General features: G+C 39.3%; 2 protein-coding genes across 23 annotated transcripts; one reads left to right on the forward strand and one right to left on the reverse strand.

Moving 5' to 3' along the window:
* Positions 1–2,966: 2,966 nt before the first annotated feature.
* On the forward strand, positions 2,967–27,835 carry LOC132294682 (ESCRT-related protein CHMP1B-like). Of its 22 annotated transcripts, none has more exons than XR_009478160.1 (7): positions 20,770–21,044; positions 21,381–21,433; positions 21,536–21,611; positions 23,454–23,537; positions 24,981–25,015; positions 25,982–26,150; positions 27,109–27,831. XR_009478160.1 is itself a non-coding variant. In XM_059792624.1 (5 exons), exons 1-5 carry the CDS (start codon positions 20,856–20,858, stop codon positions 26,078–26,080), a joined length of 471 nt encoding a protein of 156 aa, XP_059648607.1. In that variant the 5' UTR covers positions 20,770–20,855; the 3' UTR covers positions 26,081–26,262. The 22 variants fall into 22 exon arrangements, 2 of the variants coding, with proteins under 2 accessions (XP_059648607.1, XP_059648608.1); XR_009478143.1 differs by lacking the exon at positions 21,536–21,611 and having other exon boundaries at positions 24,970–25,015; positions 27,109–27,174; positions 27,276–27,828; XR_009478149.1 differs by having other exon boundaries at positions 23,218–23,537; positions 24,901–25,015; positions 27,109–27,826.
* On the reverse strand, positions 9,295–11,029 carry LOC132294681 (uncharacterized). The gene is made up of 2 exons (XM_059792623.1): positions 10,828–11,029; positions 9,295–9,940 (listed from the first exon to the last, which is right to left on the reverse strand). The coding sequence occupies exons 1-2, from the start codon at positions 10,941–10,943 to the stop codon at positions 9,454–9,456; spliced, it is 603 nt and encodes a 200-aa protein (XP_059648606.1). The 5' UTR covers positions 10,944–11,029; the 3' UTR covers positions 9,295–9,453.
* Positions 27,836–27,935: the final 100 nt, after the last annotated feature.

Genomic DNA, 27,935 nt, shown 5'->3' on the forward strand with positions numbered 1-27,935 from the left:
CTCTGTTTCTGTCCAAAAAAACTAGAGAGTATAGATAAGATAATGATAAGTCATGGTTTATAAATTATAATGTTACGTATCTCTCAGTTGTTGATGTAGCCTCTACTAGGGTTATTAAACTGATGTAGTAATTAATTAAGAAAAGAGATCAAAAGAAAAGAAGTCAGAAAATGAGAGAATTTGAGAGAGAGATAAGAGAAGAGAAGCAATATAAGAGAGATCTGAGAAAAGGACAATGAATTCCATGGAGAGAGGGAGGACTTACATTAGAAGTAATAAAATAGAGAAGAGAAGAGGAGGGTGGGAGCAAAAAAACCAGAGATGGTGTTGATGGTTAGAAGAAAAAGAGGAGGGTAAAAGAGTGCAGAGCTCTTTTAAATTTCTCAAATTATTATTCACAGGGCCGGCCCTGAGATTGAAAAATTCTTGAGAGGCCTTAGGCGAACTTTAAATGTGAGGCCCCTATACATAAGTTTCACACGCGCAAATTTTTTTATTTTTTTTTTTATTTTTTATGGAAGTGCAAAATTTTTATTAAAGTAAATGTGATCGTCTTGCATTTTGAATTACAAAATTATCAATTAAAGTGCTCAAATCAACTTTCTCCAACATATCTTTTTCAATAGACAAGATAGCCAATCCATTCAATCTCAATAATACTTGCCTCCAATGTCCTCTATTTTTGTTGATTTTTTCTTCTATACTTTTATCGATTGTTGCATTTTTTTGTAATCTGATTTCTAATTCAATCCAATTCCCAATGTTAATAATGTGTTTACGACTAGTCTCGTGACTTTTAAGTTTATCCCAAAGATTTTTTCAGTTATTCACTCCTTCATTTGCCAAATGAGTTTTTGGTTCGTTACATATAAACAACTTACAACAAAAGCAATAGACTCTGTCCAAATAACTCTAATAGATTAGCCATCTCCTATCATGTTTTTCACCGTTTGACAAGTGTCGAATATAATATGTAAAAGAGAAATGTCTACTTTTTGAATTTTTAGAAAAAGTTTCAAGTTTAGCATCTCTTGGAGGACCTCTTTCAACTAATAAATCTCTCATTTTTTGATCAATATCTTTCCAATTTCCTGGATCATTAATGTTCAAAGGAAGATTATCATTCTCATTCATATATTCTTCATTTGCCAAATCTTAAAGTTCATTCACATGTTCTTCATTTTGATTCTCTTTCCTATCTTCATTCATTAAATCTCCATGTTCATTTAGATTTTCTTCATTCCTATGTTCTTCCTTTACCAAATCTTCAAGAGTTCAACTAAACTACCATTTTATGCATTGTTCCTAAAAACCTTATGAATAGTGCCATTTTGAGATTCAATCAATTCTTCTTCTCCTTTCTTCTTCTTCTTCTTCTTTTTTTTTTTTTCATACCCAGATTTAAATTTTCTTGTAAACATAATTGTCAAAAATCTTGCAATCTTAGAAATCTAAATAACAGGAAACACAATCAACATAAAACTAGACTTTAAAAATATATATATATATACTTTGCTGAAAGCAAATATAGATTACCTCAATCTCAATGGCTCAATATGCAATCATATGATTTACAGAAAAATAAAAATACCTCGTGAGAAGTCTAAATGATAAGTCCTCAACTCCCTGTATTACAACAAATTCATTTGTTAAACAATAACTCCATTATTTCCATAAGAACAATTGATATAGATTTAAGTTCATCAAAATAATTTTTTGGTTTAAGATTTAATTTAAGTTCATCAAAATAACTACTTAAAGACTTGAATTAGAGTTAGAACTTAGATGTAGAAAAGAAAACTTACAGTGTTGTTGCCATTAATTGAGTGTGTTGATAGGGATCGATGATGCAGATGCAAAGTTACGAACCCGGAAAAAAAGAAACAGATCGAAAGAGACTGAAAGAGAGCTCAAACTTTAAGAGAGACTGAAAAAGCTTCTGTCTTCTGATTGTTGTCGTTGGTTGCAGAGCACACAGAGAGAGGGAGTAAGCTTGAGACTTGAGAGGCGAGGTTAAACTAAATCTGCCCTAAATCTGATTGTTGCTGCATTTGCCCTATATTAGTTTATTTTTCAATGGCCCATCATTCTTGCTCCATTTTGATGGCCCTAAATTTGGAGGCGAGTTTCAATTGCTACGGTTTGGTTATAATTTTTTTTTTTTTTAGTGGCCCATCATTCTTGAGGTCCCTTATTTGTTACATTTTGGTTATAATTTTTTTTTTTTTTTGGGTAGCTCAACATTCATGGGCCTATAAAATTTGAGGCCCCTTAAATGATTTGATGCATTTAGTTACAATTTTTTTTTTTCTTTTGTAGCCTATCATACATGGGCCTATAAAATTTGAGGCTCCCCAAAATTCTGAGGCCCTAGGTGACCGCCTTGGGCGAGGGCCGGCCTTGATTATTCATTTTTGGGCTCTCCCGTTTTACACCAATGAGACCAATTCATAGGATTCGTAAACCCTAAAAACATGTGGGGACTGCTTAAAACTCATCCATGTAATGCCCCTACTCATTCATATAAGCTATTCATGCCTGCTGTTTTGCAAAAATCTCTTAGACGATTACTTTACAGTGTTCTCTTTGATTACTAATTTATTACGTTAGAAATCTTATGGTATTATTTTTATATTTTGACATGCGAGTCTCAGTGTATCATTGTTTTAGTTAGGATGATACTACATATGTAACATATGGGAGAAGTTTGGAGGGGAGACCAGAAAATGATGAAGAGGCAGACAACATCCCATCTGATTCTGAAAGTATTAAAGCAAGAAATTCCGTTTTTAAGTGTATGTCAAGTAATGGAAACCAGACTAAAAAAAAAAGGTACTGGAAAGCCGGTGTCAGATTTGACAGTCTTTGATTACTGCCTAGGAGGCTTAACTGAGAGGCCTTTTCTGCTCAGGGAGATTGCAACATCAGCTTCTGAACAAGAGCTTGCAGACTTTGCACAGCAGGTTTCCCTATATTCTGGATGTTCCCATCACAGGTAATATACACTACTACAAATTATACAGTTTGCTACCAAATATTCTCTACAATAATTTTTTATAGTAAATATATGTATTTATTTTTGTAACAAATGTTGTATGAATTTCCTACAAAATTTAAATTACGTAAGAAATACTTAAAAGTATTTGACAAAAGGACACCGTTTCCTTTGTAAAGTGTATTACAATTTAGTTTTTGTCGATATATTTTTTTATACTGCCCTTCACAACACTACTCCATTTCCCTTGTAAAGTATACTACAAAGTAGTTTTTGTCGATATATTCTTATATACTGACCGATTTCACGAAAGTCCCCCTCCCCCTTCCGCTCTCCCTAACGATCTCGATCAGCTAATCGCTGTCTTCAATTTGATATTTTCTGGTAAAATCCTAACCCAATCGATTTTATGAAGTCCTCTCTCTCTCGAAGGATCTCTCTCACAATCCAGATCTTCATTAGCTTAAGCGGTTCTCATCTTCAATTCAGTCTTTTCAGGTAAAATCCTAATTTTAATTGTTGATTTAATGTTGATTTGACATTCGATCTTTCTGGTATGATTTTTCTCCATAAACTGTGAGTACACTTTCATTATATGGATTCTGCTCGTTTCCAAATTGTTACAAGGTTCAAGGAAACTTCTTAGATGACTTTCAGTCAACGACTCCTTTTTCCACTTCTTTTCCTTACGGGATAATTTCACTTGCCTCTCTTGAGGTTAGGCATAATTACAGGTGGTACTCTTTATGTTTTAAAAATTACACTAACCTCCCTCCAAATTTTATTCAATGTAGCCATTTCCTCTGACGATCCATTACATTAATCGTTACCACTCAACTTTCCCTCTATATCACACACACTATGAATACATACACAGACAACTACCACACAACCACCACCATCATAATCATCACCACTAGCGGACTCTTCTACAACGACAACCAACACGGCACTATCATCCACAGGTGAAGCCAACGGTAACGACCTAAAATAAGGAGACTGAGGAAGAAGAAAACTTGGTGAATCCAAGAAAGTGTTTCAACTGGTCAAACTTATGTATTGATATATAGATGTATGGGCAGGGCAGAACAGAGCTACCATCTCTGGCATAAATTCACCGATCTGAACATGAACATCTGCCGCCTCGACTTTGCCGACATGGACGTGATTGCCATAATATTCACTAGCGAAGTCGCACCTGGCAAAACTCCAGATTGGATGCAAATCCGAATTCAAAAACCATAGTGAGCTCAGTCGGTTCTCGCTAGTGAAGCGGTTCGAGTCGCCGATCAACTGAGAGCTACGAGACTTGTGAAATGACGACGATTTGAAAACGCTGAAGTTGTCACTCTTCTGGTACTCATTGAGTTCGTCTCGGTCATCGTTGTAGGGATGATGCTTTCGCAGAAGACGATGTTGTTGATTGGGTTGATTGAAGTTCAAATCGATGAAGAACTCGAATAAGTCTTGATCTATGGGGGTTTTTGGATTAAGGTGTAGCCACGAACGGCAAAGCCGAGGAGGAGAGCTGCTCTGTCGGCGAAAGGGTTTCCATAGATGCCGGCGGCAAGGGGCTCCATCGATTTCAGCAGCGATTGTTGTGGTAGCGACGATTTGCAGCTATGTATATATATGTAGATCTAGAATGAGCCAATGTGTGTGTGTGTGTATATATATATAGACCAGTAGATATATATTATGGGGAAGGCGGCGAGGCATGCCGGATGGCGGAAAGGAATACTAAGTAGCCAAGAGGGAGCCGACGAAGGGTAGAAGGCGCGGTGGGCACAGAGAGAGAGTGATATTACATAACATTTATCCTTTTTTTTTATTTTTTTTTTCTAGGTATATAAGTTATTTTAATACAAAAGTAAGGGTTAAAATGTCTTTGCAAATATAGTAAGGGCAAATGTGGTATTACAGGGTTAAAAAGTGCTGATGTCATCAAAAATCATCATTGACCGGCGTTGACTTTCACCGGAGGGGGCTAAGTGTTACGACGGAGCAAACCTTGAGAGAGGGCGATGTAATTTTTTACACGTTAAGGGTACCGTCTGTAATTAGGCCTAATCCCAAAGGAGATAAGTGTAATTACCCCTTTCCTTATTAACAATGTCTTCTCTTTTGGTGACAGTGGGTCCTAACATCCTTGAAAATTAATTCAGGGATCACTTTTCCTTCAACATCTTCTCAAACATTTTCAGATTTCTCAGGAGGTTAAATGAAAACTCGTTATTGCTGCAAAACAATAATGAGTTTGCATTAAAACAAAACAATTTAAATATTTTCTGTGCCCAAAAGGTAAATGAATAAATAAATGTGTTGGGCTGCAGGCTGGGCTAACTGGTTTGTATTCGGGCCAGGCCTATCGGTCTTTACGGCGTGACTCCATGCTCAGCCCCCAGCGCCAGCGGGCAATGGGCCGAGTGATGTACGAATTCCCTATGTATTAATTTAGAAACTGAAGCCATGACATATTGGTTAAGTAACTTAATTCCAAAGCTTCTAACGTGGGCACCAAGAATACAAGCAATGCTTAAGTTTGAAAATAACATTTTCAAACTTGTTTAGTAAATGAGCATAACTCGTCAAACTCCGAATACGTTCACAAGCGAAAAAACATATCTGAACAAGCAACAGAAAATATTAACAAACTCGACAGGACTCATCAAAAGGACTCTCTGCAATCAAGCTTGAGCTTGAGAACTGCTAACATGAGCTTGACGAGCGAAAAACCATGTCTTCATCCTTCTCCTCATCTATACCAAGATTTTAGAAATCTTACGGACACCAAACACAATTATTGACTAGAAGATATTGCTAGCTATATGGACCATGACATATATGGAAGCTGCATTTTCCATCTTAACAATGGTTGTTTGCTTCACTTGCAGGCATTACCAACAAATGAGAATTTTGGAAGATGGAAGCCAACTGCAATTGCTGCTTTAACAAAGTACGAAGCCCACTTAGTTTTAAGTTTAACCAAGCAATAAGAGGAGTTCCCATTCTGAGTGTAGGTAAAGAAGTAACAGCTTGACTAGTCATCACAAGGAACACCTTCCCCAACTTCACCCGATCACCATTTGGCTCCTGGTTTTGAGGTGGTGTAGTAGCCATTCCAAACTTTTCCATTTTGGGGTCCACGCAGGGCGTTTCATAATCATTTCTTCTTATTGGTAAGCTTTTTTAAGCTCGTCAAGCCATTCTTTCACTGCTCCACTACTGAACTGCTTGTCATTCGCATTATTGACCAATGCTAGCTTCAAGGGCTCCCAAGGGTGCTTTCAGCTTCCTTAGGAGTCTATCGCCATCTTTTCGTTCCCAAAACAAGTTAATGAAGTCACGAGACGCGACACTTGATGGAAAGCTTCAGCCATTTTCTTTTCTGCTGCAGTTGGAAGAGAAGGTGAGACATAGAGAGGGAGCAAACGAGAGAGTGAGTGCAATATAGAATAGGTGTGAAGATCCTCTTCAATCTTCAATTTTGCGGTTAAAAAGAATCGAGTAAAGCTATCAATGTTACCTTGTAAAATAAAAGTAATGCTATGAATGTTATAGTAAATTACACCACAAGCATACTGCTGCAAATGCAATAGAACCCCATACGGGCTAATACAGACCAAAATAAAGCTACTTTGGATTGAAGCATCCAACAGATATCAATCATTTTGTACGTTGGGTAGTTATATTTAGTTGGTCGTTGGTGCGCTGTAAAGCAACATAAAAAGAAAGTTGGAATAATTAATGGAACTAAGAATGTCCACGGTTAAAAATAAATTTTTAATGTGTAGAAAGAGCATCAGCAAAAATCTTATTTTTATGTGTTTTAGCCACCCAAGTTGCCCAACCGACAAAACTCTACGTACTATTCTTAACGAATCCAAAGAAAGAAAAAACAAAGAATGGTTGTCTCTCTCTCATAGCTCACTCTATCTCACATACTAAAAATATGAGGAACCCAACGCGTTTTTGTGTGCGCGTGCTTAGGTTTAGCGAAAGTTTTGTCCTGTTACATTGTCCCTCAGCATTGTTGAGGTTGAGCCAAAAATTTACTAACGCGTTTTTATTTTTTTATTTTATTTTATTTATTTTTGCGTGTGTTTTGTGTATGGGGATGGTGACTGGTGGTTGTAGATCACATTATCTTATACAGGATGGTCCTAGGGGCAAGGCTAATACCTCCAATTTAAAAGGGCTCAAATTTAATACCAATATAATATAGTATATATATATATATGAAATATCACTACTTTTCATAATTGAACTTAATTAACCTTTTAATAAATTAAAAGGCTGATCAGGCCATAATTTTCATAATTAAAAGATAATATACAATAGCATTGTTGAGGTTGATTTTGAGCCAAAAATTCAAACTAACGCGTTTTTGTGTGCGTGTGTTTTGCATGGATGGTGATTGGTGGTTGTATATCACATTATCTTATACGAGGGTGGTCCGGGGCAAGGCGGCGGTAACCTAAGACTTTTAATTTGAAAGGGTCTCAAATTTAATATCAATATAATATAGTAGTATATGTATAAAATATCACTACTTTTCGTAATTTAACTTTACTAACCTTTTAATCAATTAAAAGACATCAATTTTAGACCATAATTTTCATAATTAAAAGATAATACACAATCATATCATGGAAATTTATATCAATAAATAACTTTCAAAAAATAATTTATGACAATAAACACGTACTTATAATATCAATTTATATATGTTATACAATAATTTGTATGGTAAAAATAATTTGTTTTTATCTATTTCCTTCAAAAGAAAAAATAATTTTTTATGTTTAAATAAGAAATTGATTTATTTTATTATTATATTAGTTTTGGGCTCACCTACATGCATAATAGTTAAGCCCAGTTCAAATAACCAAATTTTTGACTCATGGATGTAATCAAAAGTCAAATTTTTAATTCAGCTCAGTTCAAATAACAAAATTATGACCATGATTAGAGTACTTTAATTTATAATTTTGTATCTCAAAATATAAGACGGTCATATTTACTTTAATATGAAGTTGAATTTTGATTTTTGTGACATGTATTGAATATTTTAATTTTTTTTTAATGTAAATTGGAGTGTGCTCTTTATAAAGCACCAAGACCAATTTTGACTTTGTGTTATCAACCTTAATATATTTTATGTGTTTATCGTGTGAATTTAATGTAAATTTTGCACTCATATAATTTTTTTACTCGTATGAAATCTTATGTATAAAGTATCTCACATTTAAAAATCCGCCTACATCATCTCAAAATTTTGAGAATATCATAGCCACCTGTCTTATACAAGTTAAAACACTTTTAGGAGGAAACAGTAGTCGTGTTTGTTGTGTTGAGTTTGTGATTCTGAAAATCACACAAGGACACAAGATGCATGGATAGGATTAAATTCAAAGCATATACATATCCAAAGAAAAAAGATGGTCAATCCCGTGGTTTTTGGGTTTGACCTCCTCCGGTCACAATTTATGAAATGTTTATCCATATTTGACATTGACAAGTCAGAAAATTACAATTTATGATATTTTTTAAGCTACAATATATGATTCATTTTTTGTAGTACGTTACCCGACGGTCTCTAGCAAGAATTCTTGAATTGCCATATCAATCCGCGGTCAAAAAAAATTCGAATGATTTTATTTTAAAATTATTTTTCATTTGTAAAATTCAAGAATTACTCGTACATTTTAATTACAAGGTAACCTTGTGAATCTCATAACAAAGACTGGTCTAAGAGTTGTAAACAAAAATTTTGTGTCATTTTCAGATTAATTATACTTACATGAACATTTTTGAGCATGGGCAGGTGGAGTGGTGGTGTAGTGCATGTGTGGGGTGGCAGGTTAGTGAGACAGAAAAAAATTTCAAATCATGCCTAATTTTCTGTTACGTTCTGTATGAGAGGCACCATTCATGAACACATATAATTATATATTCTCTCTTATTATTATTATTTTTTTTCACAATTTTTTACACACACAAATATGTGCACCATGAATGGTGCCTCTTTTATTTAAACGTGTGAGTAGTTCATTAATAGTTTATTAAATTTTGTCTTAATTTTTTTTTTTTTATTGTTACAAGTGGGACTTGTCTTCCATCGAATTTAGATCCAATTTAGATGGGGTTAAAGTGTGTATGAATAATTAGGTATGCAACATTATCTAATAACGGATTAAAATGTATATAAATGAAAGAGTATGCAGCACTAATTGGATTTAATTATTTTAAAAATTAATAAAATATAATAAATTTTAAAAGGATAAAAAGTGTAAAAATTACTACTATAAAAAAGGTCATCAAATAATAAACCGAAAGTATAAAGATGTGTAAATGGTTTGAACCATTTATTGGGTGCCAAATAAATACTACTTTTTCTTTTTATTTTACAAAGAAAGAGACAGAAAAAAAGTAGAATAAGATGTAGGTGACCCTATCTAGCCCGGAATGAACGAGGTTCCCAGTGCAACAATAAAGGCACATACCGTGGCAATGATTCCGATTTTCTGAAAGATATCAGCTGCCCCTTTCTTCTTGTGAAGGAGAAAAACGGCAATCAGAGTAGCAATGAAACCGACTGCAATTGCTGCTTTAACAAAGTAGGAAGCCCACTTGGTTTTAGCCAAGTAAGAGGAGTTCCCATTCTGAGTGTAGGTCATCAATGAAACAACCGCTTGACCAGTCATTGCAAGGAACACCTCCCCCAACTTCTTCATCCCATCATCAATTGGACCTGTGGTGCCTCCAGTATGCGACTCCGGCGTCGTTTCTGGTCTATTTGGCCCGGAGTTTTGAGACGATTCAACTCCAGTAAGCAACCCCTGCTCCATTTCCGCTCTATTTGGCCCGGAGTTTCTAGACGATGCAACTCGAGTAAGCGGCCCCGGCTCGATACCGAAATTACTGATTTCATGTATACTCGAGCTACAAAAAGACACAGGTTTCATCAAAATAAGAATAAATAAGAATCCATATATTCAAAATCAAAAGAAAGCAATCAAATTAATGGGATTCATTAGCATGTGAACCTCGTTAGATTTTTTCCGGCGAATTTAATTTATAGCTGCACAAATAATGCAGACACTAGCTAGATTAAAAATATAACAGTAAAAAAAAAGATCACACGTGTTTTACCGGAATCATGGATTTCTCCCACCGGAATCCATGGAGCCAAAAATCAAAAGAGGAAAGGATTCCCGGCCGGGATTTTAATTCCTCTATTTTTCTAACCTTTGCTCTTCTAATTTTTGGCTCCTTGGATTCCGGCCGCGAATTCTATGATTTCCGGCCACACCACTAAGTGAGGAGAATCCGTGGCCCTGGTGAGGCGTTCACGAAGGGGGTCGAGGTATGCAGTAACGCTGAACCTCACAATTGTCGATGGCGAGGATATGGAGGACCTTGACAACGGCAAGGATCTGGTCGGAGAAGTCGAGCAAGGGCTCGGTCTCTGGACACGCTGAGCTCTTGGTCTAAAACGGTGCGGGGGGACCACTAACAAGTGTGAACGCTTTACGGTGGCGCGTGAGGTCGCGTGGATGGTGTCGTGTGTATAGTCTCTCTTCTGCCCACAGTGGAACTCCCACCGGAGATGGTGGTTCTGTGGCGAAAGTGAAAGTGGCGTTTCAGTCCTCCAATTAACTCCCACAGAAGGTGGTGGTATTTTGGTCTCGTGCCTGACTATATTGCAATGTATATATTGAATATTTTTATGTATTTTAACATATTCTAACAGGAGAGCCCAACTGGACAACGTTAGCTTTCCCATATATATATATATATATATATGTATGAACAATACACGTATCTACCTTGCCTGTTCCGGAGAGGTTATCACCACGGCGGCTGTGCCGACACCACCACCACCAACGCTCTGCCTTTGGGGGCTCTGGTGGGCCCTTTCTACTAATATACAAGCACTCTCCATGGGTTCATCTCTCACCTGCTGCTTTTTCTCTACACAAGATTTAGTTCCCCCTCATTCTCTCGGTGGATGTGGTTCAGCCAGATCACTAAGGGTCAAGTTAAGCGGTCAACACTCGGACAAAGTCCATTTCAGCAAGACAAGTAATAATTGACCACTGGCCTTGAACCTCAGCCCAACATTCAGACGACTTAGCCACGAATTATTGATCGACGGCCTTTGAACCTCGATCCGATCTAGCCACAAACTTTCCTTGATCTGACCTAGTCACGAACTGTCGATCGAAGGGCCTTGAACCTCGATCTGACCTCGCCACGAACTGTCGATCGACGGGCCTTGAATCTCGATCCGACCCTGTAACGAGCTGTCAATCGACGGGCCTTGAACCGCGATCCGACGTAGTGACGAACCGTCGATTCGATGGGCCTTGAATCTCAATCCGACCTAACCACGAACCATCAATCGACGAGCCTTGAACCTCGATCCAATATAACCTTGATCCGAGCAATGAAGAGTTATGGTAGGGCTCTTCAAGTAACGATGGGATGCAGAAGGGATTTTGGAATGGAGGATGAAAAATTAGTAATTTTTTGCCCACTAAAGCAAGGCCCAGTTTGAGGATAAGAACAAAAGACAGTTGGAATAGTACAATTGCCTTTACAACTTGCCATGTTTGGATCATTCAACAGGAAAGGTACACTTAGCAGCACCTCCAGAAATATAGGGATTAGGGCTACTTGACCCGTCCTCAGGATGGGGGCCCAATAGTGTACCACCCGAATGACCTAAGGCTATAAAAGGAGGCAGTGACAAAAAAAAGAAGGGTAAGAGAATTGACGGCCGCTTCTTCCATACCATTGCTTCAATCCTCTCACTGGACTAGTTTTCTCTCCCTTTCTCCACCTTTTCTGCATTCCTCATATTGTTTAGTGGAATATTCCTAGACCTCTTGACTTTTCAATGACAGGCGAGAAACAGGTATCTACATTTGGCGACTTCACTGGGGAATATCTTAGCAAGACGATGAATCCAGACGAGGTTCCTCCATCACAGGTAGAGGTGCCTGTCGCCAGAGCCACCAGCGCTAAGGCCACTAGTGCCAAAGCCACCAACGCTAGAGCCACTAGTGCTAGAGCTGCCAGCATTAGAACCACTAGCACTAAGGCTACCAACACCGGGTCTCATTCTTCAAGATCCAGACACAGATCTAGCACCGATACTGTTTTGAAGGCCATGTAGAGTATGAACCGCCAGCTGATGACTCGAATGGAAAGGTTTGAAGAAGCCCTCCATATCTTTGACAAGAGAGTTTCGATGACGCCAGCCATAGCTCAGACGGAGCTCCTTCTAGTGACCCAGATGGCATTCACTATCGTCACTCCAGCTGAAGTGAATCTGCCCCCGCCGTGTGGGCGACAGACCATCACGCTGTCACCAAGAGGCCAAGACCATGGTGCAGACCTGTTGTCGCTGCCTACTCCAGAGTGCTACAATCCCACACTACAGGTGACCCCTGGAGTTCCTCCAACTTTTTCATCTCGAGGCAAAGAACCCATGTTCTACTCCCTACCTACCTATGCTCAGGCTAACCCTAAAGCACATCACCCCCCTCCCCTCTTACTCATTTTCTGCTCCAAAAGAGGTTTTCACGCGCTCTGAAGTGCGTGACCTCTTCAAGAAAGGCACACCAACTTCTTGCGCCTTGGATTTCGGCAGCGAGCCCCCTTACCCTCGTGCCATTGCGCAAACCCCATACCCACAGGGATATTTGGTCCAAAAATTCCCTTAGTTTAATGGCATAACTGGTGACCCCTAGAGAGCATATCATGCGTTTGGTTGAGGCGTAGGGCCACTTCAGCGACAATCATGTGGTCCATTTAAGAGAATTCTCCAAGTCTTTGACTGTAATATCCCTTATTTTAAAAGGATAGTCTCGGCAATTTAATTATTATTTTATTGGGTTTTTATTTGTTTAATTGCTAACTATTATTTGTTTAATTGTTTATTTTGGTTGTTTAGTTGATTAATTGCCTTTGTTTGTTAATTTTGTGTGTTGAATTGATTAATTGATTGGGTGGCTTTATTAAATGATATTTGAATTAAATTGTTAATTGTATTATTTTTATTTAATTCACTGTTTTAATATAATTCCTGTAATGTTAAAATTAAGTAAGTATATTTAAGTTAAAATTATAGCTTTGGATAACAATTCACGTATAGGCAACCGAGCATATTATAACCTAGGTTATTATATGGGCCGACTAAGGTTTATGTTAGGGCTTTGGCTCTAATAAAACAAGGATTAGGGTTTAGTGTTTTACATCTATAAATACAGTGATTACAGCAATTTAGGGTTTTAGTAAAATAAGCAACATTCTGTAGAAACAGAGAACGTGAGATACAGAGTGAGGTTTTAAGAGAAACAGAGCAAGTTTGTGAGGTTTCCGACTGAGGCTTCAAGGTCAGACCTAGGAGAAGGGAAGAGCAGAAGTAAGAGAAGGCTAGACAGTAACTCAGTGTTGCCAAAACAGTGGACACGACGCCGGGATTTCATAACTGAAATCATAGGCAAGTTCTTTTCTTCCTCCTTCTCTTTGGCTTGTGTTCTGTGCACCTAGGTAGTCTCTAGGGTTTAATTAATCATTAACTGAGTTTTACAGTTATAGTAGATGCTATATTGATGCTCTGTATATGTTGAAATTTGTTCAAATATAGTTCGTGCATGTCTGATTTAAATTGTGTTCTTAAAGCATGATTAGTTCGTAGAACTTGTACTCTCTGTATTTGATTTTAACTGCTGTAAACACACCATGGGGATTCTACTAGACACAGTTAGGACTCTTAGGAACAGTTTAAAACCAGATAGAAAGGGTTGGTAGCGGCCGACGTTGAAGAAGAAAGTCGCAGAACTCGCAGACACAACAGACGACTCTCAGAGAGGGAGAGAGCCGGCTCCAGGAGGAAGGAGCCGGCTCCCCCCCATTGTAGAGCCGGCTCTACCCACTTAGAGAAAGCTCCAAGAACTTGGAGCTTGCTCTTTTGTTTTCTGGAGCCTGCTCTACAAGTTTTAGAGCAAGCTCTCTGACGGGGATTTGTTTCTGAAGTTTTTAGGCGACGTTTGGATGGTGTTAATGTTGTCTGGACTGTGTTATGGGTATACTGGGATTCTTAGTTCCAATTTCAAGGGGCATTAAAGCCTCTTATTGAATAGTTTATGTCTCTATGCTAAAGGATGAAACAGTAGAAAAATATACAACTGTGCATGCTATTAATGGAAGAAAGGAACTTAATGGCTTAATTAAATTTCAGCAATTTTATAGGATTTAATATGTTTTAAAACTTATTTTAAATGAATGATAGGGTCATTCATCTGTTAGTTTTGATCTATGCATGCTTTGGAAACTAATTGTTGAGATATTAAGTTTGTTTCTGAAATTACCTGGATTATTCTTTGGATTACAATTGCTAGAATATTAAATATCTTCCTGCAATTATTTGGATTATGGTTTGGATTTGTAAATTATTAAACTTCTATTTGTGTGTTGTAATTTACATTGACATGGAGGATTGTATGCACCGGTATGGGACGGTGGCATACTAGGGATGGTTTAACTCAAAACGCTAAGACCTAACCTATCGAATTAAAGGAAAGGATTATAAAATATTGATCCTAAATTGTGTTTAAGTCAGATCAACTGACTAAGTTGAGTGATTTCCTGAATTAGTTGGTTGTAATTAAGTCACATCAACTGAATAAGTTGAGTGACTAACTGGACTGTGTTTTGTATGTCACCTCAATGAATAATTGAATGGCACACTCTGGTTTCAGACGGACTTTAGATATATGATTATGTTACCGCGAGATGAGCTTGAGTCTCAGGCTCGTTGGTTAGGGTGCGTATATGCAGTAGATGCGTAGCTGGATATAGTACGCAGGTGTACCCTGTTAGGTCTAGGTACTCATGCCCACCTTTGGGTGCGTTTTCGCATGTTGTCTTCTATTCAGGTTGAGACCCTTATTATAGTCCAGTGAATGTCCCTTAGTGTGGATATATATATGTATGGACTAGATAGCTATTGTGAGGGTATCTAGGGTGTATCTGCGTATCAGTCACTGTATGGATTACAGTTAGATTAGAACTTGTTCGTGGGCCTGACCCACTATTTTAATCTTTTCAGGTACAGGACGGTTCCAGCCTTAGAGCTTAATCATGCTATTCGAGGACAGTTCCTCCTTCATCAGATTACGTAGGACTTCTCTCGATGTTTCAGTTTTATTTACTTTCAGTTATTTCAGTTTAGTTGGGATTTTGTTTAGGGGTCCACTAGATGGATTCCCGAGTTGTACACTTGGAGATTTCAGAAGTTGGATTTTATTAATTTTTATCAGTTGAGGATTTTATATTAGTATTCTTTTCAGCCTTATTATTTTATTTTCTTAAATCTATTTTTTTGTAATCTGTGTTCGTTTATATATTAATTGTTTGATATTTCCCTCGGGTTTGGGCTTGGGCCTGATCAAACCGTGTCTCGGATCCGAGGGGTATCACAGTTGGTATAAAAGCACTCCAGGTTCAAGTGTCTTTAGGATGTTTCGTATTAAGATTTTCGCGTAGCATTTTCTCTTGATTAGAGCTTAAGTTTAGGATTCATTGTATTCCTTTACGGTTCATTTAAACTCGTACTGATGCCTGTCTTTCTATGTTAACAACATGATTAACGCTAGACAGAATATGAATAGTCGATAGAGGAGAGCAGCACGTAGGCAACAGGAATGCCTGCAGCGTCGACAAATGGAGGAAGAGCAGCAAGTGCCTGGTTTCCGAATGATGATGGTCAGTTTCAGGAGGGGTAGGAGGACGTTCAGTAGACTCGGGATCAGGGAGGAGATCCAGAGTATCCTCTTCACATCAACGACCTCATTGCTCGGGCTATAGAAGCAGGGGTAACAGCTGCACTTCGGTTTCAGCCTCAGGTACAGCCGGCACCGTTAACAGCTCCGGTTGTTCAGACTGATACTTGGGAGAAGGTCAGGAGTTCTTTCACAAAGGGGAGCATGTCATGCGTTTGTTGAGGCGTAGGGCCACTTCAGCAACAATTATGTGGTCCGTTTAAGAGAATTCTCCAAGTCCTTGACCGATCGTACCTACCGCTGGTAATTTAACCTCGGGCCAGACTCCATCAGCACTTGGGAGCAGCTCAAAGATCGTTTCCTCACCAAGTTTTTCCAAGCTGAAGAACGTGTCACTACCTTTTCCCTCATAAAAGAGGCTCAAAAGGATAGCGAGGACGTACTTGCCTTCATCAACTGGTTCAATGATCATGCGGGTGAATGCTTCGAAAGTAGCAATGAGATGGACCTTGTCGATATTTGCATCCAGGGCATGTTACAAGTCTATAAGCTCCACCTTGTTAACTTGAGAATCGCTAGCTTTGGCGACCTCAAGATTGCGGCCAGAAATCTCAAAGACCTCAAGCCTACAATTGCCAAGTATGAGACTCCCAAATACGAATCCTCTAAGTTTGAGGCTGCGAAGGGATCCAACTGCAGACCTGCACCTGCAGCAACTATCAAAGAGTGTCCACGAAAGCGATTTGATAAGCCTCAACCCAAGCCTACAGGCGAGGAGCCATCACCATTTCCTATTTGCATTGAAGAGGTCAGGAACACACTGGCCCAATGGGTTAAGGACAGTGTTGTTGTTTTACCCACCCCACGTCGCGAGCCTACCCCCGCAGATAGGGCTAACGCTGACTTTTGTGCTTACCATCAAAGTATCGCTCATCCCACCATAAATTGTTTGGGCCTCCGCCGTCTTTTCCAACGCCGAATGGCTGCAGGCGATCTTGAAGTCACCCCCCCCCCCCCCAAAGATGCGCGCAGATTCCCATATCCCAACCATCGCGCAGCTGTCATTACCTGCTACGATGAGCTTGCCGAGACAAACCCAAGTCACGATCCTGAGACACTTGCTTCCGAGGTTAACCTGTGTCCTTTGGTCACCACCGCTAAACCCATTCCCCCCGGCACCAAAAAGGTTTTCTCCTTCACTGATAATGACAAGCAAAGCCAGGGAATTGACCCTTATATGTGCTAGCTTCAATCAAACGGGTAGAGTTCAAATGCGCGTTCCTCGACATTGGCTCCTCTATTAATGTCATGCCTCTCTTCACCTTTCGCAAGGCCGGCATCTCTGAGGATCGTTTAATCAAAGACTCAATCGAGGTCGCAGGTTTTGGCAATAATCTCCGCCACACATTGGGTTACGTTAATGTTAATCTGGCTGTTAACAAATTCCAGGCCTCCACGAAATTTCATGTCATCGACAGTGACACCTCTTATCACATCCTCCTCAGCCATGCATAGATGCACCGTTTTGGTATTGTCCCTTCCACTTACCACTAATGTTTTAAAGGAATTTGGAATAACAAAGTCGTCACAGTTCTTTGCTCCGATCGTCCCTTTGCCACCTTTGAGGCCCATTACACGGATGCCCTGTTTTTCAATGATCTAGATGATTATGCCCAAGGCTGTGAGGCCACCATCATCAGCACTCCCTTACCAACTTGGGCTGACGCCCAGAAAGGCGTATTCCATCCACCATCTCCAGTTTAGAATAGCGACGCTCCCCCTGAATGCAAGCGTGTCCGTCTCCCCAACGGTCACGTCATCTACCGTTTATGATGGTGCCCGGGGTCAGCAGAGGTCTACTCTATTAACCCCGTGAGTACCAACCTCGGATCATCGAGAAAACACCACTGCCAGACCTTGTCGAAGTTAATCTTGCCCTTCCCAATGAGCAACCCCATATTGCTTTCCTCTCTGGTACGCTCCCTTCTCATGATCATTCTCAACTTGTATCTCTCTTGTAGGAATTTAATGATATCCTTGCCTGGACTTACAGTGAGATGCCTAGGCTCAACCCTTCGTTGGTTTCCTATCACCTCAATGTTTTACCCAACACTCGACCGGTTAAGCAAGGTTCACGAACCTTTCGACCAGAGCTCGAACTACAAATTAAAGATGAAGTCCAAAAATTGTTAGAGGCTGGTTTTATTAAACCTATCATCCACCCCACTTGATTGGCTAACATTATCCCGGTCCAGAAGAAGAATGGTCAAATACGGGTGTGTGTTGACTTTTGAGATTTAAACAAGGCCTGCCCAAAAGACGATTTCCCCTTGCCAATTATCGATACTCTGGTCGACGGCACGGTAGGTCATGCAATGCTTTCTTTCATGGATGGCTTTAGTGGTTACAATTAAATTCAAATGGCTGAGGGTGATGCAGAAAAGACAGCCTTCCGGACGCCTCTTGGCAACTTCCTCTATATTGTTATGCCCTTTGGCTTAAAAAATGTAGGTACCACTTATCAGCGCGTAATGACCGCTATTTTCTATGATTTTCTCCATCACAATCTTGAAGACTATGTGGACAATTTGGTCGTTAAGTCCAAGTAGGCAGCCAACCACCTTTATGACTTACACCAAGTGTTTGAGCACCGTAGACAATATAATCTCAAGATGAAACCCTTCAAAAAAATTTTTGTGTCAACCATGGTAAATTCTTAGGTTTCGTTGTCAATTGTCAGGGCATCGAAGTGGATCTAGCCAAGTCTAAAACAATTATTGATATGCCTTCTCTAGCAACCTTAAAGCAGTTGAAGAGGTTCTTGGGCAAGGTTTCTTACCTTCGCCGTTTTTTGCCAACCCTCGCTGAAGTAACTCATGCCTTTAACACACCTGTCAAGGGCAAATCAAAGTTCTCTTGGACTGATTCTCACCAGGCAGCTTTCATGAGGATCAAACAAGTGTTACTATCCCTACAAATCATGCATACCCCACGCAGGGGCCAACCCCTCTTCTTGTACATCACTTCCACTCCTCGTTCTGTAGGGGCCCTCATGGCACAAGAAGTTGATGGTCAAGAACGCCTGGTCTATTACATTTGCCGTCTGATCCGTGATGCAAAAAAAAGAAAATCACTCCATTAACGAAAAACATTGCCTTGCCTTAGTTTTTGCGATACACAAGTTCCGGCACTACTTTCTTGTTCATCGCATTATCCTCCTCACCAAATGCGATCCCTACAGGCATCTTCTCTCAAAGCCTATGCTTACAGGTAAGGCCGCACGATGGCTCATCTACCATGCCAAATTTGACATCACATGCCAACAACCCAAGGCCATTAAAAGCCAAGCCCTCGCTTATCTGCTTGCCCAGTTCCCAAATAAAGCTTACGAACCTGTGGCAGAGCAGTTGCCCCTCGACGACTTACTGGTTACCTCCCTCGAGAAGCCTCAAGAATGGCACTTGTCTTTCGATGGTTCTGCCACAGCAAAAGGCGACGGTGCCGGTATTATGTTATCCTGTCCAACAGAGACCACCACTGCTGCCATCAAACTCGATTTCAAATGCACCAACAACAAGGTAGAATATGAAGCCCTTATTCTTGGACTTTTAGCAACTCTTGATAGACAGATCTCTCGGATATGTATAGACGGTGACTCCAATTTGATCGTCAAGCAGACCTCGTGGGAATTTGCAATTCGCGAGCCCTTATTGGCCTCTTACCACATGATCATCCAAAAACTTCTCCCACGGTTCACCACTGTTCGCCTGGCTCACGTCCCCCGTTCTGTCAATCGCTACCTTGACGCTTTCGCAACTCTTGCATCTAAGCTCGACATTTTTGGTACTGCCCAACAGATCCTTGTCAAGAAACAGACACAGCCTGCCGTCGCCTGTCTTCTCCCTCCTGAGAAATTCACTGATTGGCATCGCCCTGTCATCGATCAAATGCAGGCTGTGAGAATGTTGATGGCGCCGGCGAGATAGATCCAGCGGTGGCAGATCTAGCGGAGACAACTGGTTCGGCTGTGGCTGTGATGAGCTCTGCGAAGAGGGAGATGACTGGGTCTTGGAGATCCGGCGAGACAGATTCGGGTCTTGGATTTACAGATCGGATTGGATCGGCAGAATTTGGGGATGGATAAGGAGCAGAATCGGAAGAAATCTAGGGCGAAGGTTGTGGATTTGAGGACTTCTGAGGATTTGGAGGGGGTTAGAGTTAGGGTTAGTGTTTGGAGGTAGCCGAAGAGGTCGAGGAAAGGGTCTGATGATGAGGATTGGAGGATTTGAGCGACCTTGCAGATGAGGTCGAGACAAGGGAGAGGGTATCCTCGGACATCGGTTTGGAAAGTGAGAGAGTCGACTTTGACGGTGAATGAGAGGCCGTTGTCAGATTCAACGACGACTCTGCGCTATATTTGGTGGCGAATCCACGACGAAAAGGTGGATTAGACAGAGGTAGAGGTGGTGGTGTTTCATTGTCAGTGTGAGCTATACAACTCAGGAACTCATGTGTTATGTTATAAGTGTACCAAACAAAACCTATTATCTTGTTATCAATAATTATCAGATTTGGAATGGGGTGATGGGTGGTGGTGGTTATGGGTTTGCAGAGATGGGTGGCGGTGGTGTTGATGCGACACTGTTGAGGTAGAGGAGGGGATGTCGCAGATGGTGGAAGGGCATTATTGTCCAAAATATTCAACTTGTCTATTGCGTGAGAATCACGCGCTCATTTTTGGACTGCCGGTGGCCGGATGGAGTGATCTGTAATAAATTTGTATAGTTTAGGAGGTTTTATGCAATTTTAATAGTTTAAGGGGTTAGTTGTAAATTTCGCAATAGTTCAGGGGGATTTATTGCACTTTTCCCCTATAATAATAATAATAATAATAATAATAAACAACAAATGAATCCTGACCGTCTAAAAATTTCTGGCATTTCCTTTTCTCTTGCCTACCCTTCCCTGTCAGCCCATTTCCCTCGGAGTGGCGCACATGAGGCCACGTCCTTATTAGCTGATGAATTTTTTTAAAAAAGGCGATCTGCAAGCGCAACGAGGAGATGAATCACCTCCGAATGAAGTCCCGCTCGACGCCGTTGGTCGCGAGGCTCGACACGCTGGTGAGGATAACCACGATCGGCAAGTCGATGTCATCAATAGCGAAGTCACTCGAGTCGGCGCTTGCGACAAGGAATTTGCAGAAGATGTCGGAGACGATTGACCAGTTCGAGCACCAGTTCGTGAACATGGTGAGTTGGTGTTTAAATTAAATGGGTTTTTGAGTTTTTCAACTTCTAGGGAATTCATTTGGGTTGAATTTAATTTTATGGTGAATTTTGAAACTATACTATACGAGGGTTTTGAAATTCCATTCGCATTGTTAATTGTTTGGCTACTCCTTCACTATTATTTATTGAAATAGGGTTTATTTGTTGAATTTGTTTTACTATGGCCTGTTTATTTATATAGTAATTTCGGTTCTTTTATGGTGTTGATTTGTTTTACTACAAACGTTTGTGCTTGATTAGTCTTTTCTGATACCCTGGTTCTTGTGTGGGCCATTGCTGATGATTGCAATCAAGCAGGCCAAATTGTGGCTGGGCTTCTCAATTGGCCCCAAGGGACCTTTGCTTCCAAGGTGAGCCACATTATCATATTATGTCAAAAATTCCATTGTTTTGTTAGCAAGAGGACCTTGTTAACTTGTTGGCTAGATTCAATATCATTATTTTACTAACAGGTCACTGGCCTAGCGGTACCAAGCTCCTACTTTTCAAAAGAAAGTCAGGAGTTCGAGCCTCGATGGAGGCATGTGTGTGAGTACCAATTAAGAAAACAAAAAAATATCATTATTTTGCCTTTTGTTTTCTTCAATACTAGATTAAGTTATTCAACCTCATTGTATTTATGTTGCTATACTTAATCTGTTCAAGTTTTACACTTGATGAGAGATTAACTAAATAAAATCCAGAACATTTTTATAAAACACAATTATTAGGAACAAAATATAGAAGTACTTTTATAACTTATACAGAGAGTAATTATATAATTTTTTATTTAACAAGTGACAACTAAAAATATTAGCATATATGATGTTATTGTTGTTATTGACATTTTTGTCATCTTCGTATCATAGCACTTTAATTTTCCTTCTTCCTAGCTTCAAAGACTTGCAGATGAATATTATAATATAATTTAAGACATGCTTCCCTTTAATACCATCTAACAAAATTGTTTGAGAAAGAAAACTCATTTATCTTTATTAAACATGAGGACATGTTAGTATAAGTTCTCCTTTTCTCTTTTGATTTCAAATCATCCATATCATACATGTGTGAGCATTGTTGTAAATGTAGTAGTGATATGTTAATGAACTTGCATTTTTGTTCCATAATATTGGACTTCAAAAATAAAGGCTAAAAGGGTCCAAGTTAAAATTTCGAAAAATACAAGTTATATTTATTTCCAAGCTCACTATATATATATATATATATTTGGCCAATAAATTAGTGTTTTGGAAAATTTTTTTTTTGGGGGGGGGGGGGGTGTTGGAATTATTTGTAAAAAAACTTTTAAAAAATTCAAAATTTTTGTGGGGCCATGGCCCCTCCTAGCCCCCCTTTCCCCTCTGCCACTGGGTGGGGTGGGCCATCTATCATCATTCTCAAGTGGATTTGTAACAGTAAATATGTCCATGTTAAGATAGTCATGTTGAAAATTTGGTCTTTTGCCACCCCTAATATACTGAACCAGCTCTGTTGCTGTCCAAAAAAACTAGAGAGTATAGATAAGATAATGATAAGACATGGTTTATAAATTATGATACGTATCTCTTAGTTGTTGATGTAGCCTCTACTAGGGTTATTAAACTGATGTAGTAACTTTCACTAGGGCCTTTAATTAAGAAAAGAGATCAAAAGAAAAGAAGTCAGAAAATGAGAGAATTTGACAGAGAGATAAGAGAAGAGAAGCAATATAAGAGAGATCTGAGAAAAGGACAATGAATTCCATGGAGAGAGGGAGGACTTGCATTAGAAGTAATAAAATAGAGAAGAGAAGAGGAGGGTGGGAGCAAAAAAACCAGAGATGGTGTTGATGGGAAGAAGAAAAAGGGAAGGGTGAAAGAGTGCAAAGCTCTTTCAAATTTCTCAGATTATTATTCATTTTTGGGCTCTCCCGTTTTACACCAATGAGACCAATTCATAGGATTAGTAAACCCTTAATACAAGTGGAGAGTGCTTAAAACTCATCCCTGTAATGCCCCTACTCATTAATATAAGCTATTAATGCCTGTTGTTTTACAAAAATCTCTAAGACGATTACTTTACAATGTTTTCTTTGATTACTAATTTATTACGTTAGAAATCTTATGGTATTTTTATTATATTTTGACATACGGGTCTCAGTGTATCATTGTTTTAGTTAGGATGATACTACATATGGGAGAAGTTTGGAGGGGAGACCAGAAAATGATGAAGAGACAGACACCTCCCCACCTGATTCTGAAAGTATTAAAGCAAGAAATTCCGTTTTTAAGTGTATGTCAAGTAATGGAAACCAGGCTAGAAAAAAAAAAATGGTAATGGAAACCCGGTGTCAGATTTGACAGTCTTTGAATTCTGCCTAGGAGGCTAAATTGAGAGGCCTTTTCTGCTCAGGGAGATTGCAACATCAGCTTCTGAACAAGAGCTTGCAGACTTTGCACGGCAGGTTTCCCTATATTCTGGATGTTCCCATCACAGGTAATATACACTACAACAAATTATACAGTTTGCTACCAAATATTCTCTACAATAAATTTTTTATAGTAAATATATCTATTTATTTTTGTAGCAAATGTTGTATGAATTTCCTACAAAATTTAAATTACGTAAGAAATACTTAAAAGTACTACGTATTTGACAACACGGCACCGTTTCCTTTGTAAAGTGTACTACAAATTAGTTTTGTCGAGATATTCTTATATGAGCAATACTTCCATTCTGCGCAGGGAGGATGAACTTCATCTTCCCAATGACGTGGCCCAATGAAATTGCAACAAGTGTCTAAAAATAAATATAAAATTAAATTAGGTATTGGCCATTTATTTTGCCCATCTGTAATTTTTCTTTTATTTTATTTTTTCCTTCTCCTCTGGTCTGCCGTTTGCACCTTCTTCCTCCTCTCTGACGTCTAGACCACCGTGGCCGACGGCATCACTCTGGGCTCGCCGATACTGAAACTCCAGCCGGCACAGTAGCACCACCCCCAAAGGGCGGCAACATCACCACCACCGATGGCAAAGGCAGCAACACCATTCCCATTCCTCCCCACGAAATTTATATGCTAATCCACTAGAACAAAGAATCGAAACCCAATAGCCAGTGGCTCTTTAAAACTGCAAAGAATTGAAACCCAAAATCCTTCGAAACTGTAAATCCACCACTAGTACACTCTCCATCGCTTCTTCACATCCAAGACTTCCATGCCTTTTCAATGCCCTAAATTACAGAACCCTTTGATCAAAAAAAAAAATAATAATAATTTACAGAACCCAAATCCTTCCAAACCCTAGAAAAACACCATCCCAACTCCCCCTCAACCTCAACATCTTCCTATTATTCCTCCTCCTCCTTCTGTCCCGCTGCCGTTGTCTTCCTCGTCGCCTCAATCCCAATCACAATCTAATCACTGACACTGAATCCACTTCTCTGTCGGATTCAAAATTCCAAATGGCTGGAGGTGAAGACTGAAGAGAAAGAAGGAAAGAATAATAAAAATAATATACAGATGGGTTATATCCGGAAATAGATGAGTAATGCCCAAATTAATTTTATATTAATTTTTAGACACTTGTTACAATTTCATTGAGCAACCTCACTGGGGAGGATGAAGTTCATCCTCTCTGCGCAGGATGGAAGTATTGCTCTTCTTATATACTGCCCTTGACAACACGACTCCATTTCCCTTGTAAAGTATACTACAAAGTAGTCATATATTCTTATATACTGCCCTTGATTTCGAACTCATTCTCACTGACTGATTTCACGAAAGCCCCCCTCCCCCTTCCGCTCTCTCTTAATGATCTCGATCAGCTAATCACTGTCTTCAATTTGATATTTTCAGGTAAAATCCTAACCCAATCAATTTTATGAAGTCCTCTCTCTCTCTCAAAGGATCTCTCTCACAATCCAGATCTTCATCAGCTAACCGGTTCTCATCTTCAATTCAATCTTTTCAGGTAAAATCCTAATTCTAATTGTTGATTTGACATTCGATCTTTCTGGTATGATTTTTCTCCATAAACTGTGAGTACACTTTCATTATATGGATTCTGCTCGTTTCCAAATGGTTACAAGGTTCAAGGAAACTTCATAGATGACTTTCAGTCCACCACTCCTTTTTCCACTTCTTTTCCTTCTTATTAACAATGTCTTCTCTTTTGCTGATAGTGGGTCCTAACATCCTTGAAAATTAATTCAGGGATCACTTTACCTTCAACATCTTCTCAAACATTTTGAGATTTCTCAGAAGGTTAAATGAAAACTCGTTATTGCTGCAAAACAATAACGAGTTTTCATTAAAACAAAACAATTTAAATATTTTCTGTGCCCAAAAGGTAAATGAATAAATAAATCTGCAGGCTGGGCTAACTGGTTTGTATTCGGGCCAGGCCTATCGGTCTTTACGGCATGACTCCATGCTCAGCCCCCAACGCCAGCTGGCAATGGGCCAAGCGATGTACGGATTCCCTATGTATTAATTTAGAAACTGAAGCCATGACATATTGGTTAATTAACTTAATTCCAAAGCTTCTAACGTGGGCACCAAGAATACAAGCAATGCTCAAGTTTGAAAATAACAGTTTCAAACTTGTTTAGTAAATGAGCATAACTCGTCGAACTCCCGAATAGGTTCACAAGCAAAAAAATATCTGAACAAGCATCAGAAAATATTACTAACAAACTCGACAGGACTCATCAAGAGGACTCCCTGCAATCAAGCTTGAGCTTGAGAACTGCTAAACATGAGCTTGACGAGCGAAAAACCATATCTTCATTCTTCTCCTCAACTACACCAAGATTTTAGAAATCTTACGGACGCCAAACACAATTATTGACTAGAAGATATTGGTAGCTATATGGACCATGACATATATGGAAACTGCATTTTCCATCTTAACAATGGTTGTTTGCTTCACCTGCAGGCATTACCAACAAATGAGGATTTTGGAAGATGGAAGCTGCTAAAGTTGAGCTATTTGCAGAAGCAAATTGATGATTTAGAGACAATGCATAGTGTATAAGCAAGTGCTCTAGCTTCAATGGAGAGGCGGGAGATCGATCGGGGCAGCTTTTACACTGGTCACAATATTGGTGTGTTAAAATATTCCATTAATGTCACTTCCCCATGCATTACAATTCATTTTCTTGTATTACTCTTATATATGGTTAATTTCCATTGTAACATCAATCAGTTGAGCTACTATTTTGTGCCATATATTCAACCACCTTAGCCAGATATATAAGTTCTGCAGATTAACATACATACATATGAAAGACTTCTGCAATTAATTAATATTTAGAAACAACAAACAAATTGTAGAATCTATGCTTATTAGGTCAAAGCCCCCAATCTAGGCCGGAATGAAGGACGTTCCTGTGCAACGATAAAGGCACATACCGTAGCAATGATTCCGATTTTCTGAAAGATATGAGCTGCCACTTGCTTCTTAGGATGGAGAAGAACGGCAATCAGACTAGCAACGGAGCCAACTTCAATTGCTGCTTTAACAAAGTAGGAAGCCCACTTAGTTTTAAGTTTTAACCAAGTAAGAGGAGTTCCCACTCTGAGTGTAGGTCATCAAAGAAATAACAGCTTAATTGACTAGTCATCACAAGGAACACCTTCCCCAACTTCACCCGATCACCATTTTGCTCCTGGTTTTGAGCCGATGCACCTCCAGGTGGTGTAGTACCCATTCCAAACTTTTCCATTTTGGGGTTCACGCAGGGCGTTTCATCATCATTTCTTCTTATTGGTAGGCAGCTTTTATCAATCTCACCCTACAAAAAACCGTGAAACACATGCATTTGATCTTTCTTTTTACTGTAATATTTTTAATCGTCTGCATTATATTTGTGCAGCTATATATAAATTAAATATGCCCTAATTTTGAAGGTAAAAATCTAACGAGGCTTCACTTGCCATTTAAATGGCATCGATCGATCAACACGTACCCTTCATCTGCTGCTAATTAATAATCCCATTTGATTGCTTTCTCTTTTGATCTTGAATGGATTCTTATGTTGATGAAACCTGTGTGTTTTGTAGCCCACGTATGATGAAAAGCGTGAAAGCTCTTCCCCAAATCAAGATGGCACTATACAAAACCCACAGGTACGTAATAACTTGCATGGATCTCACAGTACTCTTCCCAATTAATTTTGACTCTTATTTTGCATGAAATCGAAATGTGTGGCTGCTTTGGGACGACTCAGCTGCCTTCTACTCGCTTTGCAGGGCTACTGTAGCGATCTTATCCAGTAATTAAGTCATCAGCATGGTGGGCAGCATTTTTAAGCTCCGTCAAGCCATTCCTTCACTGCTCCACTACTGAACTGCTTGTCATTCGCATTATTGACCAATGCTAGCTTCAAGGGCTCCCAAGGGTGCTTTCAGCTTCCTTAGGAGTCATCACCATCTTTTCGTTCCCAAAACAAGTTAATGAATTCACGAGACGCGATCCGATCAAACAACACTTGAAGGAAAGCTTCAGCCAATTCCATTTTCTTTTCTGCTGCAGTTGGAAGAGAAGGTGAGACATATAGAGGGAGCAAACGAGATAGTGAGTGCAATAGAGAATAGGTGTGAAGATCCTCTTCAATCTTCAATTTTTCGGTAAAAAAGAATCTAGTAAAGCTATCAATGTTACCTTGTAAAATAAAAGTAAAGCTATGAATGTTACAGTAAATTACACCAAAAGCATACTGCTGCAAATGCAATAGAACCCCACACTGGCTAAATTCACTAACGCGTTTTTTTGTTTTTTTTAGTCCTGTGTGTGTTTTGTGTATGGGATGGTGGCTGGTGGTTGTATATCACATTATCTTATACAGATAGTTCTAGGGGCAAGGCTGCGGTAATCTAGGACCTCCAAT

The sequence above is a fragment of the Cornus florida genome, unplaced genomic scaffold (assembly GCF_030987335.1).
Source record: "Cornus florida cultivar Cherokee Brave unplaced genomic scaffold, ASM3098733v1 CherokeeBrave_3.0.0_Hap2_Chr02, whole genome shotgun sequence".
NCBI lineage: Eukaryota > Viridiplantae > Streptophyta > Magnoliopsida > Cornales > Cornaceae > Cornus > Cornus florida.

What these genes read in the sequence shown, in the direction of transcription:
- LOC132294681 (XM_059792623.1), bottom strand. Translation starts at nt 10,943, where the DNA reads ATGGAGAGTGCTTGTATATTAGTAGAAAGGGCCCACCAGAGCCCCCAA. An exon ending in ACCTCTCCGGAACAGGCAAG is followed by an intron (nt 9,941 to 10,827) that starts GTAGATACGTGT and finishes GTCTTTTTGTAG; the next exon opens with CTCGAGTATACATGAAATCA.
- LOC132294682 (XM_059792624.1), top strand. Translation starts at nt 20,856, where the DNA reads ATGAATCACCTCCGAATGAAGTCCCGCTCGACGCCGTTGGTCGCGAGG. An exon ending in AAGGGACCTTTGCTTCCAAG is followed by an intron (nt 21,434 to 23,453) that starts GTGAGCCACATT and finishes TTTTCTGCTCAG; the next exon opens with GGAGATTGCAACATCAGCTT. An exon ending in TCTGGATGTTCCCATCACAG is followed by an intron (nt 23,538 to 24,969) that starts GTAATATACACT and finishes CTCACAATCCAG; the next exon opens with ATCTTCATCAGCTAACCGGT.